The following is a 17,971-nucleotide window of genomic DNA, read 5'->3' as shown; positions in this document are numbered from 1 at the left end:
ACACTTCAAGCTCTTCTTTCTTTTACAAAAGCTCTGTCCTTTCAAAAAACTTAACACAGACTAAAATTAGATATGCAATTCCAAATCAGTGCCAACAACAGCTTTAGACATTAATTTATGTACCAGAAGAATAACCTTTATTAAGAAAGCCTCTAAAAACTGATAAAGAAAAACAGTAGAACTACTTAAAGTAAGATAGGAAACTTATTCAGTCATCATTTCTCTTATCATATGTTTACATACTTTGCTGTACCATCATCTTCATAATCAGTGCTTACTCTACTGAGCAACACAAGGTTACAATACTGAACACAGAACAGATGCAAAACAGAGGTGGGTCCTCATCAAATCCCTTTACTTGCCACGTTACAGGTGGAACATAAAAGAAGGATTTCTCACTTTCCAAACAAAGTGCTGAAGTCAAACACTGAAGCTCTAACACAGAAAGAGGAACATCACTCCTCCCAATTAGTTATAAAAGATCCCTATGCGCTACCTGACAAGAACAAGTTTTCTACACTCTTCCAAATAGTACTTCAACATACACATACAAGAATGAAGACAACCCCTTTTTATCATAACTCCCAGAATGGGTAGACACTGGAAAATTTCAATAGCGCTCTCATGCAAGCTAGGAATTCAAAAGGAATCCACTGGGCGCATTCTCACTCCTGCTGGAAAATTATAAGACCAACTCAAGAGTAAAGTACTACTCTGAGGATGACAAGAGAAAAATTTTCCAGGTAATCAGACATTATTACCAAGAAGACCTGCAGCTTAATGACAGAGACTAACAGAAATGAAAAAGAATTTCTATTTTCTCTTGGTCTATTGTGGACTCAAAATTAGACCTATTAATAAAATCACTTTAGACATCTGCTGTCAAAGATAATAGTAATCAAACCTGAAATTCGGAGGTAGCCATAATTATGAAGACAGTTTTCCAGACAACAGAATGTTCCTGCTTACTTGCCAGTAAGATTAAACAGAAAAGGCTAACCTTCAAAATAAAGACATATACTTAAAAGACATTAAGTCAAACAGTTACGAAACGATTTTGAGTTTAGAGAAGTAAAAAGCTATCTCTAATCGACTAACAGTGAAAGTACTAACTGGTGTAGGCATTAGGATACGTGTAGAGTTCCATGTATCTGGATTTTGCCATACTTTGTCTGGTGTAAACCTGTTGAATTCCAGCTCTCAGGTCATCCCATATCTGGTCAAGACCGATCTGTTTAAGTCCATGCGGGTTCTGACTCCTATTTGATGACATTTTGTATTTCCTGTAAAGTTTTCCAGTGCAGCAGCCTGAGATCTGGTTATTCCTCCATCAGAATCACAAGTCAAGTAACATTCTAAACTCAGTTGCAGCAACTCGGCAAGATATTCTTTACATATAAAGAGTGATGTTTCCCAGGAAGACAATCTGCAAAAGGAAAAGAAAACATATGCATTATATGACAGTCCAAATTCATTCACACTAGAGAAAAAGATACAAAAGAATGATTCCATTGAAACATTTTCATTTACACAGATGAGAAATCCATGATGAGAGCCGAAATACCAAAACCAAGGAACATAATTTTGCAATTCAGCAATCCACTACAAAATGTGACTGTTAGTGCCCATATCTGCCCGGAGGTACTTAGGTCAGTGCTGCTGACAACAAAACCCCGATGCTAATAAGAAAACTTAACAGTAAAAATCCTTCCAAGCAGCAGACTAAGAAGTGTTTACTCCCTATAAAACAGTAAAACTTTAGTATTTCCAAACAGCTCGGGGTTCTGTGGTAACTCACCATTTAACAAGCATCCTGATGGATATCCAAGATTAACCAGAAGATACTAAAACTAACTATTTTTCTTTGGTTATCAATAACCCTTCCAGACTTGAGATTCTATTATGGGTAACCTGAAAGTCCCAGGGAGCAGAGAATTTTTCTATCTGGTAAGTGCATGCTTACATTAATTTCTTCGCTAAGTAACCGAACACCACTTCCTTCGATGTCATCTTACCAGCAAGAGAGTATACAGACAATAACGGTGAGAAGAAACACCACCATTGCACAAAATAAAGATTGCATGAATTGTGAGTGACAGAAGAAGAAACTACGAAAATGCACTACTCCCATGAGTGCTTAAGTGCACAAAGTTTGGGAGGCAGTTAAAAGATGGTTATCAATTCACCAGCCTCGTGAAATTATAAGAGTAGGAAAACAGTCAACCTGGCAAGGACTACTGAGAATATTAAGCAGAGAAGATCCATTTTTACACAAGTCCTTAAAAATATTTTTGAAGTTTTAACATGTCTTATCTACTGTAGCAACAAAATTGAGAAGATACCCAAAAAAGACAAAGGAGGTAACACGATTTAAAAAATTAACCCACAAATGAACAGACTTGTAGTAAGTCAGGACCGGCTTACTGCAGCCTTCCGATATATAGAGAGGGCTTATAAGAAAGATGGAGAAAGACTTTTTACAAGGGAATATTGTGACAGGACAAGGGTCAATGGTTTTAAATTGAAAGAGGGTAGATTTAGACCGATTATAAGAAGAAGCGTTTTACAATGAGAACCGTGAGACACTGGAAGAGGTTGCCTAGAGACATTGTGAATGCCCCACGCCTGGAAGTGTTCTAGGTCAGGCTGGATGGGGCTTTTAGCAACATGACTGTCTCTGCGCAAGGCAGGGAGGTTGGACTAGATGATCTTTAAAGGTCCCCTTCCAGCCCAAACCATTCTGTGATTCTGTACCCTACAGCCCATTCACTGAAGTACTCAAAACACAGTCAAACACGATGACTTTTTACCATGCTTCTATAGACAAGAATATAGCTTTATGATAAATCTGTCCTGTAATAGAGCCTGCCAGCCAAGGCTTGCATGAACTCTTCCATAATTTCAAGGATAGTATAGGCCGAGATCTGATAAATCCTATTATTTGGTTTTGGCCTTTCAGCAGCAGAAAATAAAGATGTTCCTTCGGGATCTACAGTATGTCATAGGTGCTTCATAACAGCCACTTCTAGAATATTGCATGTTCCACTCCACGTTTCGCACTGTTTTAGAGATTAAGGATTCTGTTATACCCTCCCTCACCCTCGCCCATTTATTTACAGGACTTCTCTTCTGCCTTTTCTTCTTGACCCTAAAAAGACCAGCTAAGATCGAGATATTTCTTCAGGTTTTTTTAGTCAATGACTGTCTTACTGCAGTAACACAGAAGTTACCACTCCTCATAGTCCTTTATTATCCATCACCCATAAGCCTTTAAATCTCAAAGTAAAAAAGCACTGAGAAGTATTTTCGTTATGTCAATCTGAGCAACAAGTACTGTCTCATTTCAATCAGACACAAAATGCTTCTGCAGCTGATTTTTCTTTTTACATGAGCAACAATTACTTAGGAGATTAGATAGAAAAAACAAGAATTCAATCAATATATATCTTATAAAACATATACTTAAAATTCAACCTTGCCATTCTTTTTCTATAATTACAGCAAACTGGTTATTAAAGACACATGGGAATAATGCATCATCATGCTGAAGTGTAATACAGATTATACCTTATTTGTATGTAACTTCTTTAATTTCTAGAAATCAAACCTGCTGGAGTACTAATAGTGATGGACTTTCACAACTGAGCAATGAAAGCCAGAAAGAACAAAGGTTCACAAGCAGCTATTTGCCTCTACTGTGGGGAAACACTCTGCGCATGTTACACACCCACAATCTTGGACTATGATCTTAAGTCAGAATTGCAATAAAAGGCAAGAAAACTAATTTGATGTTCACAATCCAGGAGGGAAGAAACTTTTTGATTCCTTAAATTGGGTACTATTTGAACTCTCCACAGAAGCAAGAGAAGACACAGTTATGAATCTACAACTCTATTATGACTGCAGTATTTGTACAAAGTAACTGACTATTACTCTCTTATTAATCTGCAAAAAGCAAACAGCCTAGAACTAGAGTGCATTTTAGTAAAAGTATTTCGGCAGAACTAATAGAAAAATACTTCACCGCTGTACAAAAGTTCCTAACAAAAGGCCAACCCCTTGCTAACTAGCAGAAAGCACACCCGTTACAATAGTTCACAACTGGGCCAAGGTCCCTTCCCAGGCAGCCCACAGAGAGGAGTGACAGCCAGGGCTCTTACTCAGACGTCTCTGCAGGTGCCAGTAAGAGGCAGCCACCCTTCCACTGCAAGCCTGCCACCACCAGCTGCCCAGCAGATGTGGGGTTTCCCCCTGTATGATGATGGAAATATTTAACTTTCTTCTCTAATTAAGCACCTCCTAGTTTTTATGTACCCTGGTGCATCTACAAAGACTACGCTTCCCCGAATCTTTTCAACTCAAGGTGTTCCTCCTTCACACTGTACCGATTTTCCCTCCCTTCCCCCTAAAATAACCCTCTGTATGTAAGTCAGGATGTAGCCATTAAAAACAATGCCATGAGAAAGAACTTAATTTTGATTTTTATTTTCTCATGCAGTCCACTACATAGAACTCTTCTTTATAAGCAATAAATTCCACTGCATTTGACAACATTGCCTCACTGTCCCTTGGCTGGCTTCCAATTTAAATTTCACAATTAAAGACATGAATACAGAATGACAGCATCATGTCACTAATTTCCTAGACTCAAATAAGTTACTACTTCCAGTTAGTTACTAGTTAACACAGTTGGGAAACGGAGCAACAGATGAATAATGCTATAAACTACTACTAATTTTTTTCCGATTTATTCATGTGCAGAAAAACAGAAAAATAATTATTAATATATTACCTTAACAAGAGTAAAGTTTCACTATGTAAGAATTCTTTTAACTACAAAATCATATTTATGAAAGCAACCATTTGTACTTAGTGCTTAAACTAAGCTATGATGTTACACGCACAGAGAGAAGGGATAAAACAAGGCTTTATTACTCAACAGAGTTGTTATTGTACACAAACACACAGTGAAAATACGAAATTTATTTCACGTGAAAAGTGTAAGTGTCGTTTTCAAAATTATTTTTGTGATTCACACACAGAAAACCTCTCCTAGCAAACAATTCTGGAAGGTCAAATCTGGTCCGCTGGTTACATTGCATCTCTTTACCCAACATCCTGATTGCTAAACTTAGAAAGAGGGAGAAAAGAGTTTAGAAGTCTATCATTTCTCAGTGCCCGGGCCTGTGCGCAACTGCCAAGAGCAAGGTGCCCTCCCAAGAACCATGAATTGCTACAAATGAATTAAAACCTCAACATTAAGTCATAACCTTCACCTCAGTGAGATCTCTCATCTTCCAAAGTGGTGCTGGCAGGACTATGCGTAAGTCAGTCTCGAACTGACCATCACCTTGCTTTCTCGCCCCAACAGATGAAACTCGCTGTTGACCTGCTTCATGGACAGGACCACCTGCCTGACTCGCAACATCCGCTCTGTAGCTCTCGACCGGAGAACCCAGACTTCATTGTATCTTCAGGACCAGCTATATTTACATGAAAAAAATTCTAGATCATAAATACACAATTTGATGCAGCAGTATGACAGCATTCAACATCATCCTATCTTTCACCCAAGCACTGCAATTAAAACAGTGTCAAATAAATCTGTCGTTTCTGCCCGTGCCAGTTGTCAAAAGGAGTGTATATTTCTGCCAGAACTTCAGAGCAACAGCCCTAAAGGACAGAAGAAAATGTTTTTCGTTACTGGGGGGAGAGGCGGGGGGGAAGAAGGACACAGCATGACACACCTTATGTGCAAGGAAACACATCACATTGAAAAACTGTTTGTTTTTTTTTTTTTTTTTTTTTTTACTGATCACCTAATAATAAATGGTATTTCTTTTAGATATCCCATCTGAGGAAAATTATGCGTATGCTGAATGAGACCTATAAGAAAATCTGAAAGTTAACCCTACTTTTATCTAAAAAAACATAAATAAAACCCACCAGATTTACAGCATCTCAAGGCATCCGCTGGAGCGAGTACCTCATTTTTATGTCCTAATACAACATAACTTTCAGCTTCACAGCTCCAAGGCCTATGCATCACCTGTTGTCCTTCCACAACTACTTACTTCTCAACTACAGATTTCAAGATAGCTTATCTCAATAATTACAGATTGAAGTTGTCAGCTTCTCGGTCCAGTAAGAACTTATAGGTCCAGAGCAAAGTTTTGCAGCTGACCCAAGAGCCCAGACAGCATTTTTTAAAGACACAGTAGAGAGGCACAGGACCTAGACTTAGTAATTTCCAAGTCTCTTTCCCTTGTCTAATTTCAAACATGTGGACAATATTCTTGTCACGCCTAAAAGCGTGAGCTAAGGTGACCAGATTTAATCATACTGAAAACACACACAATAGGGAAGAGAAGCAAGTTTCACTCATAATTTATGGTGGAATGAATGCCATTAAAAATAAGTTCAAAGACTTTTAGTGCTACAAGGTTTCCAAAGTTTACAAGTGTGTATGAAAAGTCAGAATTTCACCTCCGTGCACTGCCTCAAATCCATTTTCTAAAAGTGAACGCAAGTTTCCTAGTAACAAAAATACAGTACAAGTTCATTTGGACACTGGCTGCAGTTTGACATCTTTTGTAAAAACTGATGCAGTCACCATATTCACTTAAACGGCCGCTACAAGCAAAAGATCAGCCCTCTGTGCTGAAACGATGAAGCATAATAAACATTTAATCTTTGGCTTCAAAAGACAAGAAAAAGGAGTAAGTTTAATACAGCCATACACTTAAAAACACAAGATGAAATTCCTCTTGCCAAACTCTTTCCTCCCCATTTTTCCAGCTTTACTCCTCTAACTTACTTTAACCTGCTCTCCTGTTGCTCTATTTCAGCAAGTCCGATCCAGAAATTCAACAGATGCTCCTGTATTCAGCAAAGAGCAATAAGGTTCCCAACCAGTTTTACTCCCTCAAAGTCTCTGCTACATCTGCGCCGAGACAAGGCAACTATTAAGGTTATTTACCCAAGATATGCAATACTGATGGAACCAATGCCATACGACGCAAGCACACAAAAAGTATTTTCAAAAAAACCTAAAAGAGAAGCAAATTAAACACTACCTTTGTTCTAACACAAGCTGTTTGCTTGTTCTTACACTATTTTTAAAACAACTTAGGATACTGCATGCTGGTTTATACTCTAGCTCACATAAATTTCAAAATTGCTATGGTTGAAGTGACCCTGAAGTATTACCGTATCAAAATGTTTGGCAAGTTTTTGCCTTACAATAAACATCCAAAGGCACATCTATTGTTTTCAGTGTTAGGCATGATATAGAACATACCCAAAAATAAACCAAACCCCTCTCATAACCAAAGAAGTCAGTTTATTATTCATATATCCTCTCTTACCAAACCTGGACAGTTTCATAGATAGGACACTGCAAATGATCCATCCCACAAACCAGGTTAAAGATTCCTCTTGGAGTCATGCAAACACACGCCTTTTGAGAAGATGTGTAAATGCACAGTCCAGAGCTGAGAACAATATACCGCCCTCCACTGCTAGTTAGCCTGTAAAATACAATCTACAAGATTTATCCAATATAAGCACAGGGGCAGTGCGGGGAGACATTTAAAATTTCCCTTTGCTTTCACCTTTTACTTCTTTGCCTTTACAATTTATAAGTTATTTCTTGGAAATAATTTTCCAGGTTATAAAACATCTCTTGAACCTAAAGCACACAACCTCCATTCTAGTACATATTTATGTTTGATGAAGTGGAAAAAGACAAGAGAAATAATTCTGTTTTGTCCCTCTAATCACTTGCAGTCACAATTTATGATAGCAAAGACACTTTTTATATCCAGGTACCTGCAAATTAATTATTTTGTGTCTACTTGACTTCATTTGAAGTTACTATTATGAGCTCAAAGCTACAATGTAACGTAGCTTAGTTGAGCCATGGTCCTGCACACAATGTTTCACAGCACTGACATTTCTGTCCAGATATATTTTAGGTCACTAAATACACAGACTATAAACTAGGCAGACAGTTTATGCATGTAAAGTGACCCAATCCTTAAAGCAAGACTAGGAGCAAGTCTAACATCCTTTGCACTTTACATGCTACAAATGTGTAATTAATCAACATTTGGAGACTCTCTCTATAGGAGACGTTTCCACTGTGCCCCAGCAAAATGAAACAACAACTATCGTAGAAAATGGTTATTACAGAAATCATATCAGTACCAGAAGAGAAATACTAGAATCCTTCTCCTATTTCAATATCAAAGATATTTAAGAGACAAATTATGCAAATTACAATGTTCAGTTCCTCTGTATTATTACAAAATACTGAGTTACATGTAGTGTGAAAAGCCTTAGCTTATCTTATTTTCAAGGGAGTTAAATTCAGTTCACCTAATTACGTGGAAAAGGCAGATGTATACATGCATACACTTCTCCCTTCCAAAAGTTGTCTTTGGGTGGTAAAAGCATTCTGCACAGCATTTAAAACAAAACAACAAAAAAAAGGCAGTTTAGAGTAAAAGCAAGTACGCTTAATTTGCCAGTTAGTTCAATGCCAAGTTGTGTAAATTTGCTGTAAAGTGATTGAGTAGTTGCTACTTTACCTCCCTGACAATGCCTTCATTCAGGGCTTCAATGTTCTTCTCACACCCCCTCCTCTGTGTGTTACAGATCTGGATCAATAATATCTAAAATGCTATAAGAATACACCCCTATGTTACTTCATGTGCCAATGATACAGTTGCCAGCCGAAAAAACAAAATAAAAGCCTGGATGCATTCTTCACAGCTGGAAAGACACAAAAATTCACCTTGATTTTAAAATTTAAGCAGAATATATGGAAGTAACTTGGAATTGCAATTTTTAAACCTTTCTTATTTACTTAAATTATTCATGATCATGTTCACTAACAGCCTTTTTAACTGACATGCTTTTAATTTGGACGCCCGATTACAATGGTTTTTGGAAAACACAAATGACCTTTCCTCAGAAGAACACCAAGCAAGTTTGAGTGTGCTGCTTTTTCACTTCTCTTTGCCTATGCTTCTATTAGTTATTCAACATTCTTCCTTTACTTCTTGATTTCAGCTTTACCCTTGTCTTCCTTGAGCAGTTCCTGCAACTTTTGACAAGAGATCTCACTACAGTAATGCAACAGCTCATACACAACAAAAGAAAAACAACCATATACGTGCTACCTAATAAACAGAGGCTAGGTCTAGAATAGACGAGGTTTGTTGAGGCATATATACAAGCAAACTGTCCTTTCCGCACTTGCAGCTGAAGTAAACTTCGGTCAATATTAACAATCCTGCCAACAAGAAAAGTTTCACGGTAGTCTTACTGCATCAACAGCAAATTTGCAAATAATGTAAGGCATTATGACCTTAACACTACTATACAGGCAAAAGTTCTCAGGTTTTGTTAGACCATCTTTAAGAGAGTTATCCTGGGCCACATCAAAAGAAGAGTGGCCAGCAGGTCAAGAGAGGTGTTTCTCCCCCTCTACCCTGCTCTCCTGAGACCCCACCTGGAGTACTGCGTCCAGTTCTGGGGCCCTCAGCACAGGAAAGACACACACTTGTTGAAGCTGGTCCAGAGGAGGGCCACAAAGATGATCAAGCGGATGGAGCACCTCTCCTGTAAGGACAGGCTGAGAGAGTTGGGGTTGTTCAGCCTGGAGAAGAAAAAGCCTTTAGAGAAAAGCTTCTTTAGAGACCTTAATGATCCTGCAATGACAATTCTTACACATAACTGCTTTTCCAGAAGTTCTCACCAGCCTCAAAACTTTAACTAAATTCAACTTAATAATCTAAAACACCATGATCCTACTGATCTCCACCAAGAAAATCTTGGTGTGGTCTTGCAGGTCACTTCAGACACAGCATGATCTCTGCCAGAATCTGCAGGACAAGCCCCTGAACCCCGACACAAATTCCCCTCCATTATAATAGCATTTAGTGCATCACAACATGCACTTTCACACTGACACAAACAGGAATTTTCACCTGTAGTAATGTTTCCATACGAAGTTTTCCCATGCTCTTGGAAGGTGATGATTCTTATCAGTAATTTTAAGAAGTACTAATGTTAACAAGCATAAAACAATTCTGGCTGGAATATCTTCGAACAGCTTGCTAATTTTACAGCATCTTCCATCTTGTTACTTTTGCAAGAACTCAAGCGATCAAGGCAACGCAGTTTGCCACTTCCATTTATAAATAAAGATTACGGCCACGCTGGCTCATCTTGCAAACGGTCTGACATTTTCAGATGTTCAAATATACCACAAAAGCATGGCTTAAATACTGAAGAGCTTCCTCCTATATTCATCTTCATGCTAATGTTTCATTCACAAGTGACGAGGACTGCAACTGTCATATCGTTTAAACAGTCTACAAATCGGGGACTGTTGCAGATACTCACATTCATTTCCTGCGTGTGACAAAATGACTACACTGGGAAAGCTGCCCCCCACTGTTAGCAATAAGCAGTACAGCTCCTATATATTTCATTCCAGATGCCTAAATATTGACAAGGCACACACACGTCCACTGCCAGCTAGAAAAAGAATGAGAACTTTCTCATTAAAGCCTAGAAAGGGATTCATACATGATTTTCCTGGTACCACTATGAAATCTGAACTGTAACAGCCCTAACTCACACCAAGGAATTTACACTTCACAGAGCTGTTCCGCATAATTTCAGTATCATTTTCAGCAAATTTTTAATCAGTTTTGACCTCTAATGACTGCAATAAGCACGTCTGGTACAGAAGTGCAACAGTTTAACTTAATTTTGCAAAAGTTAAAATTAATACACATCCCTGACAGCCACACTTACATCCTGCTTCTTGATGATTTAGCTTGCACCATTAAGTTTTAAAGCTAAGCATGCAATAGAACCTAACTAAATCAAGTTAATTAATTTACTTAAGGATATACATTTTTATTTTATACTACTCCTATCAGTGATGGCCCTCTAGCAAAGGCACATTTTCAGCGACAACAAAACTTTTTCATAGTTCTCTCTGAAAAAAGCACAGTAACAGAACAGTCTGTTTTCTTAAGAAAATACAGACATTTTTAAGCACAGAATTTTTCAGAGTTGAAAGGGACCTCTAGAGATGATCTAGTCCAACTCCCCTGCTAAAGCAGGATTGCCTAGAGCACATTACTCAGGACTGCATCCAGGTGGGTCTTGAAAGTCTCCAGAGAAGGGGACTCCACAACCTCCCTGGGCAGCCTGTTCCAGTGCTCCGTCACCCCCACCGTAAAGAAGTTTTTTCTCATATTTGATCGGAACTTCCTATGTTCCAGCTTGTGCCCGCTACCCCTCGTCCTGTTCCTGGGAACCAATGAAAAGAGTCTGGCTCCATCCTCCTTAGACCCACCCTTTAGATACTTGTAAACATTAATAAGGTCTCCCCTCAGCCTTCTCTTCTCCAGGCTAAAGAGTCCCAGCTCTCTCAGCCTTTCCTCATAAGGGAGATGCTCCAGTCCCTCAATCATCTTTGTTGCCCCTAACGCTAAAAAAGCGTTTTCAATTGTACATTGAAAAGTTTCTCCTTTGGCTACTCAGCAGCAAGCAGAACGTTTCCCCATGACATTATTACCATGAAAAGCAAGATGGAAAGACTAGCAGCTAACAAAACAAGACCTATTTCCTACAACCCTCTTCTTTCCCCTCAATTCAGTTCTCCAAACTTTAGATAAAACTTCCAGATGACAGTCTCCACTGCTTTGAGATGAGAGGAGCTTGCAAATTTACATATGAAATTAAGTTTAAATTACAGAGCAAAACAGGGTGAACTAGGGTCACATCAGCAGTCTTACTTCTGAACTCTAATCCACATTAAGATATTGCCTTAAACACACAGAGCAACAAAAAGCCAAGTTACATCAGATGCAAATTAAAAATGCAAACAACAAGTCTCTGAGTTCAGCTATGGCTGAAATTGCATTCCTAATAACCCAAATTCTTATAGCTCCCTGCTTTAAATTTAAAAAAATTAACTTCTGTCTCCATTGTATATTAATGAATTGAATACATGAAAACGGAAGATGAGAAGCATGTCCATGTCTTCAAAAGATCAGTACGTTACCAGAGCAGAGCCAAAAGCTGCCCATACTGCAAAAACTTTCAGTCATAATGATCCTCACCATCCTATGTGTGAATAAAAGTTTCCATTTCTCCTTCACAGTAACACCAAGTTTGAGACATATAACAACATTAACTAGAGCAAATCTAACGAAACCCAAGGACAAGGAGCATTTTATATCACCTTTAGGTACTTCTAATTTACAGAAAAACAGAAGTCAAGAGTATTGAACTGATATTTGAATCTAGTGCGTAACTACAAAGTCCTCAGAGAAAATGTATTTGATCCTTTATTCTTAGTTGTGTTGTCAAGCAATGCTTCGTACCCGCTAGACCAAGCTATAGCAGTGAAACCTTCCCAAGTCCAAAACTAGAATAATCAAAAGGGGAAGGAAAGGAGACAACATTAATTTTTCCTGAGTTTTCGGAAAAACATCACATCAAAATTACACTGTTTATTCAAGAATCACAGAAGCATAGAATGATTTGGGCTAGATGGAAGCTTTGAAGATCATCTAGTCCAACCCTCCTTCTACAGACACCTTTCACTAGATCGGGTTGCTCATGCAACCTGACCTTGAACAATTCAAATGATGGGACATCCACAACTTCTCTGGGCAACCTGGTCCAGTGTCTCACCACCTTTATCGTAAAAAATTTCTTCCTTATGTTCAATCTAAATCTACCTTCATTCAGTTTAAAACTGTTGACCCTTGTCCTGTCACTGCAGGCCTTGGTAAAAAGTCTCTCTCCAACTTTCTTATAGTGAAAGGTCTCAATAAGGTCTCCCTGAAGCCTTCTCTTCTCCAGGATAGACAACCCTAACTCTCTCAGCCATTCTTTCATAGGAAAGGTGTTCCAGCCCTCTAACCACTTTTGTTGCCCTCCTCTGGAGCCTCTCTATAGGACCATGTCTGTGTTGTGCCAGGAACCCCACAGCTGGATGCAGTGCTCCAGATGGGGTCTCGCAAGAGCAGAACAAAGGTGAGAATCACCTCCCTCGACCTGCTGGTCATGCTTCTTTTTACAAGTCCACAATACAACAGGAAAAGAAGGTATGGCAATCTTGAGAATAAAGCAAAAGAGAATCCGGCTCTGGCAAAAGTTTACATATGACCCTATATCAGTTTCCTGCAGTGCAAAATGAAATTCATATTTTCCTATTTTCACAGGAGCCTTCATTCATTTTTTCAAGGTTTTAATTTGAAAAACATGACATTAAATAAAGTGGAATGTAACAAATGTTTGGTTTATTTAAAAAAATATATTTGATTTTGACCTGCATCATTTATAAGAGGTGAGGTGGCAACATGAAGCAGTTCACTGCTGTGGCATCAGAGGTTCTGTGAGTAAAAAGAAAACTGTCAGAAAATTAACTATTTCCTAAAATAGCACTTTTCCCAGCAGCTGTACAGCAACCATTCCCTGATTAAACCTCATGTAACTACTCATGCTGGATAATACAACAAGTGTTTAAATCTGACAACGTTCCATCGCTGTAGTTATGTTAAAGGCTACAAGTTACAGCACCACAGCAAGGCACATCAGGTCAGGACAATTTGATCATGAAAGTCATTTAGTCATGTCTGTAACAGATCTGAACTGCATTGTTGTAGAACCATCAGTAGTCAATCTGTAGTCCTTCCCCCACTGATAAATCTACAACTCTTATAATAAAACAGCAAGTTACTTATGTAGAGAAGTTCAACAGCTTTCTATAATTTTCCAACCATTACATTTTCTTGCTGTTTCCTTACTGAAAATTCTCCTTTAACAAGTAAGGGAAACTCAATGGTCTCCATAACAAATTAAAAAAACAGTAGTTTAAGTTTGTACCTTATATAGGTTACAACTTTTACCTAGACCTCTAAATGTTGGTTCCAAAAACCATTTCTTTACCTGAAGATTATCTTAAAAAATACAGTAATAAAAAGGTTTTTATGAGTTTACACTTGCCAAAAAAACAATGTTGGCACCTAAGCAGTCTGTTTAATGCAAGTTCATGTATTCCTAAAGCGCATGCAGAACATCCAAGAGCAAGCTTCCCACACTTGTCTTTCCTCCCAGCTCTGTGCAGCGAGAGGATTGTAGCGACCTGAAGGCTGCTGGGACTGCCTGTGCACGTCCTCCCATCCAAGTGGGACACCTACTCTGTTTTCCTCCTGATGAAGGCAGACAGACCCTGTTGGACAGCATGGGAAGTACAACAGCTTGGCCATGCTCTTGAACAGACAGCACTGATCCAGTCACCTTTCACTTTAACCTGATTCTGCCCTTCTGGTTGAAAAGTGTAGTACACATGACATCTGTATCCACCTGCAACGCACTGACAACTTCTTACTAGGACAATTGCCTCACTTCACATTCACGATACGTATTTTTTGATGTTGAGAGTGGTATAAGTGCAAGAAGGGCATCTTTAAAGCTGTTTAATCAACTAGGAATTTAAAAGAAAACAAACAAAAAAACCTAAACAAACCCCCAAACTTCAATGCCAAGAGAGAAGACTCCAGGTATACCCAATTCGTGCAACCACTGACACCCAGGATGTGACTCATTATTAGCTGGGCCCTACTGAAATAATTGTGACTACACAAAACTAGGCACTACTTGAGAAACACAACAGATGAAAAGCAGTACTCAGAGATCTTAACATATCAATTGTAAGAAAACACTTTTTAAGCTAAATATCTGAGATAACTTTCTCAAAGGACTCGGTATTGTTTTCATAACAGTGCAGTTAAAATGTATGACCTTACGCCAACACTAAGAATAAGCTAAATTCAAAAAAGCCACCCCCAAATCAGTATCCAAATAAGGGTGTACATCAATTTAGCTTAAATTAATTTGTTTAAATTAAAGCACTGCAATTTTCTCATGCCTACAGTCCAAGTAACAGGCCCAACTTATAAGGCAAGTTCAAACCAGTGCAAAAAGGACTAAGGTGGAAAAAAAATCATTTAGTTAAACCAGTACAACTGTTTTGTCAGATGAGGAGCAGGGCGCATATGCATAATTTAGGTGCCTAAACTAAGAAACTGTTCTCTACTTGTTCCCTGGCTAGGCAACGGAAGAAGTTTCCTCCAGAGAAGTAATTCAGATCAGAAGCCTAGTTCAGTTGCTCTGAGCTGTTGTGGAGTTACTAGGATCTGCATGTACTCAGCTGAGAAAACAAGAAGCTGTTAACGCTAGGCACCAAACCCGGATTCTAGAGTTAGCTGTATAAATTACTCCCAAGATCAAATGTGTTCCCCACACCTCCATATGGGACAACTATTTCAATGGCACCTCAAATACATAGTGATGATATGATTGTGAAATGTAACTAATATTAAGAACCAAAGCAACTAAGAAAAACAAAATAACTTGTTGGGTAACAAATACTGAGAAACAAGAGAAGTTGCAAAGCAGGGGGAAAAGACTTCTTTCTAGTAGAGTCACCAGCCGAGACACAGAGTGTCAATGCGACTCAGACAACACCACACAACATTGCAGCAGTTCACTGTGAGCATCTCTGGAGTAAAAACTATGCACCATGGTACCTATGAAGTACCTTACTACTTTCCAAAGAGAACCCTCCAAACACACCCTGCACCAGTTAGGCAGCAACTCACAATATAGTATTACAAACAATATTTGGCCTAATTTAAGTTACATGGCCACTAGGTATTTCTGGTCCTCATGGACCATTCCTCACAGTCCTGCCAAAAGGATTTCCCAGACAGACTTTTTTTTTTTCCCAGACGAGCACCAGGGTATGCATAGGTATTAGGAAGTATATGATTATATATGAACACATACACTGGGGAAAGTTTGTTGAGGAAGTCAGTAACAAAACAAATGAAAACAAAATAAGGTAAAAAATTTAAGTAATCTGTGTCCTCTTAGTGCTGACTGACAAGTATACAGATAACCTAGGGTTAAATTCCTTTCTCCTCAAAGGCACAGCTGGTGGATTTAAATACAAAGTGGGGGAGACAGCATGTGAGTCTACAAAGAAACGGAGTATGTGGAAGGAAAGAGTACTAGATGATATCACAAGGAAGGTTTTAATGACAGGAAAATAAGATCAGACGGGGAAAAAAGCATGGTGAAGTAAATAGTTACTGTGAGGAAGAAAACTGAAAGGGTAAAGGTAATAAGGGGATAATGATGGTGATGGAATATAAATTGAAGAGGAAATAAGCAGGATGGGAAAAGGATCCCAGTCAGGACACAGTTAGCTTTCAGTGGCAAAGTTCCTGGGAAACAAATGAGGTGATTACCTGCCAACGATGAAAAACTGCAGAACTAGTCATCTAAATGCAGGCAATAAATGCACAGACTAATAAAAGGTTACAGAGGGCACCTTCTCTCGTATAGGCCACAACAGTAGGTGGCAACAAGGGGAAGCCTGGTGCACAGTCCTTGATAGTGAAAGAAATCTGGAAAAGATGACAAGGAGGAGCTGTGGGAAATATCCCCCAGCAGCCACGACCGTACTGGGGGCACGGGGGAATTTCTCTAGGTACAACAAAACAGCTCCTAGACAGACCTGAGTGTCACTGGGGATCTGGGGATGGCTGGGATACAAGAGGGTGAAAGGAGGCAGCACAGAGAAGGGCAGGGAGGACAGAAGGCAGGTAAACACCCAAAAACAGTGCCCAGTGAAGTTACGGACAAAAGCTGATGAGGAGAAGACAGCAGAGGCCTGGGACGAGCAGGGCCTGGGGTGGCTGGGGCGGGCAGCCCTGAGGCCGAGGAGGCAGAGCAGGGGCGCGGGAGGACGGGCCCGAGGTCTAAGAGCCGCGGGGCGGGCGGGAAAGGCACGGGCGGCCACCGTGGCGGCCCCAGCCATGCGGGGGCCGCGGTCACGGGGGAGGGCAGGGAGGCGGAAGGGAGAGCCGGCCAGGCCCGGGGAGGGAGCGGGCAGGCTGGCCGGCGGACAGGTCTGGCGGCGCCGGGGCAGCCGGCGGGGCGAGCTCCCGCCCCAACGAGGGCGATGCATTTTGAGTGCGCAGTTAGCGGCCTCCCCGCTCCGAACCGGCCGGCGGCTCCTGAGGCCGGATCTGCGAGCGAGCCGGACAACAGCTCCCGCCGCCTCCCTCGCTACAGAGCCAGGTACGCGCCCGGGAGAAGAAAGGCGGGCGGGCGGGCAGGCCGGGCCCAGCCTCCCCTTCCCCCGCTCCCGCTCCGCGCGGCGTGACTCAGTGCCGGGCCCCGCTCCGCCGAGCCCGCGCGGCCTCGGCCCGGCAAAGCCGCTGCCTCCTCCCCGGCCGGTCCGGGCCCGGCCCGGCCTCGCTGCGACACAACGCCGCGGCCTCCCCGCACTCACCAGCATCGCGCGTCCCGCAGAGTCAGGCCGCGTCCGCCCGCCCCTTCCGCCTCCGCCGAGCCCGGATCTGCCGCCACCTCCCCCCGGCGCGGCCCGGAGAGCGCGGAGGCACCGCCCGTTCCGCCCCGTTCCATGGCCCGCCCCGTTCCACGGCGGGGGGAGGCCCCGCGGGCCGCTGGGAGCTGAGGACTGCGGCCGGCCGCGGTGGCGGAAGCCGCCAGTTCCCTCCCCTGAAGGCGGGTGAGGGGCGCTGCGGAGGGAGAGGGAGCCGGAGCCGGGGCGGTAGCGACGCGGGGCCGGTGACCTGAGCCCAGCCGCCTCCTCGGCCGCTCCCTCCCCCGTCCCCTCTGAAGATCGCGGGCAGGTCGGGGCCTGGCCCAGCCCAGCCTCGCTGGGGCTACGGAGGGGCCTGGGCGCTGTCTCCCGCAGGCGTTAGCGGGGCTGGGGAGCTCGGCCCTTTCTCGGAGCCGGGGGCGGGAGGGCGGTGGTGCGGGCGATGGATGGCCGACCGCCATCTCCTCGGCCGCTAGGCCCTTGCCGTGCCCGAGGGGTCGTCGCTGTGACCCTCCC

The 17,971-nt window shown here is 41.5% G+C and overlaps 1 protein-coding gene across 1 annotated transcript in view; it reads right to left on the bottom strand.

The window, feature by feature from the left end:
* The window catches only part of CUL1 (cullin 1), a 55,595-nt gene extending 38,036 nt beyond the window's left edge, over positions 1 to 17,559 (bottom strand). The window contains exons 1-2 of the mRNA XM_063325645.1: positions 17,402 to 17,559; positions 1,134 to 1,426 (exon numbers count right to left, since the gene is read on the bottom strand). Of these exons, the coding sequence (XP_063181715.1) occupies positions 1,134 to 1,273 (140 nt within the window). The 5' untranslated portion in view covers positions 1,274 to 1,426; positions 17,402 to 17,559. The remainder of the gene's footprint in view (positions 1 to 1,133; positions 1,427 to 17,401) is intronic.
* Positions 17,560 to 17,971: the final 412 nt, after the last annotated feature.

This window comes from Chroicocephalus ridibundus, chromosome 2, assembly GCF_963924245.1.
Source record: "Chroicocephalus ridibundus chromosome 2, bChrRid1.1, whole genome shotgun sequence".
Classification (NCBI taxonomy): Eukaryota; Metazoa; Chordata; class Aves; order Charadriiformes; family Laridae; genus Chroicocephalus; species Chroicocephalus ridibundus.
This window is presented reverse-complemented; position numbering and strand designations above follow the sequence as displayed.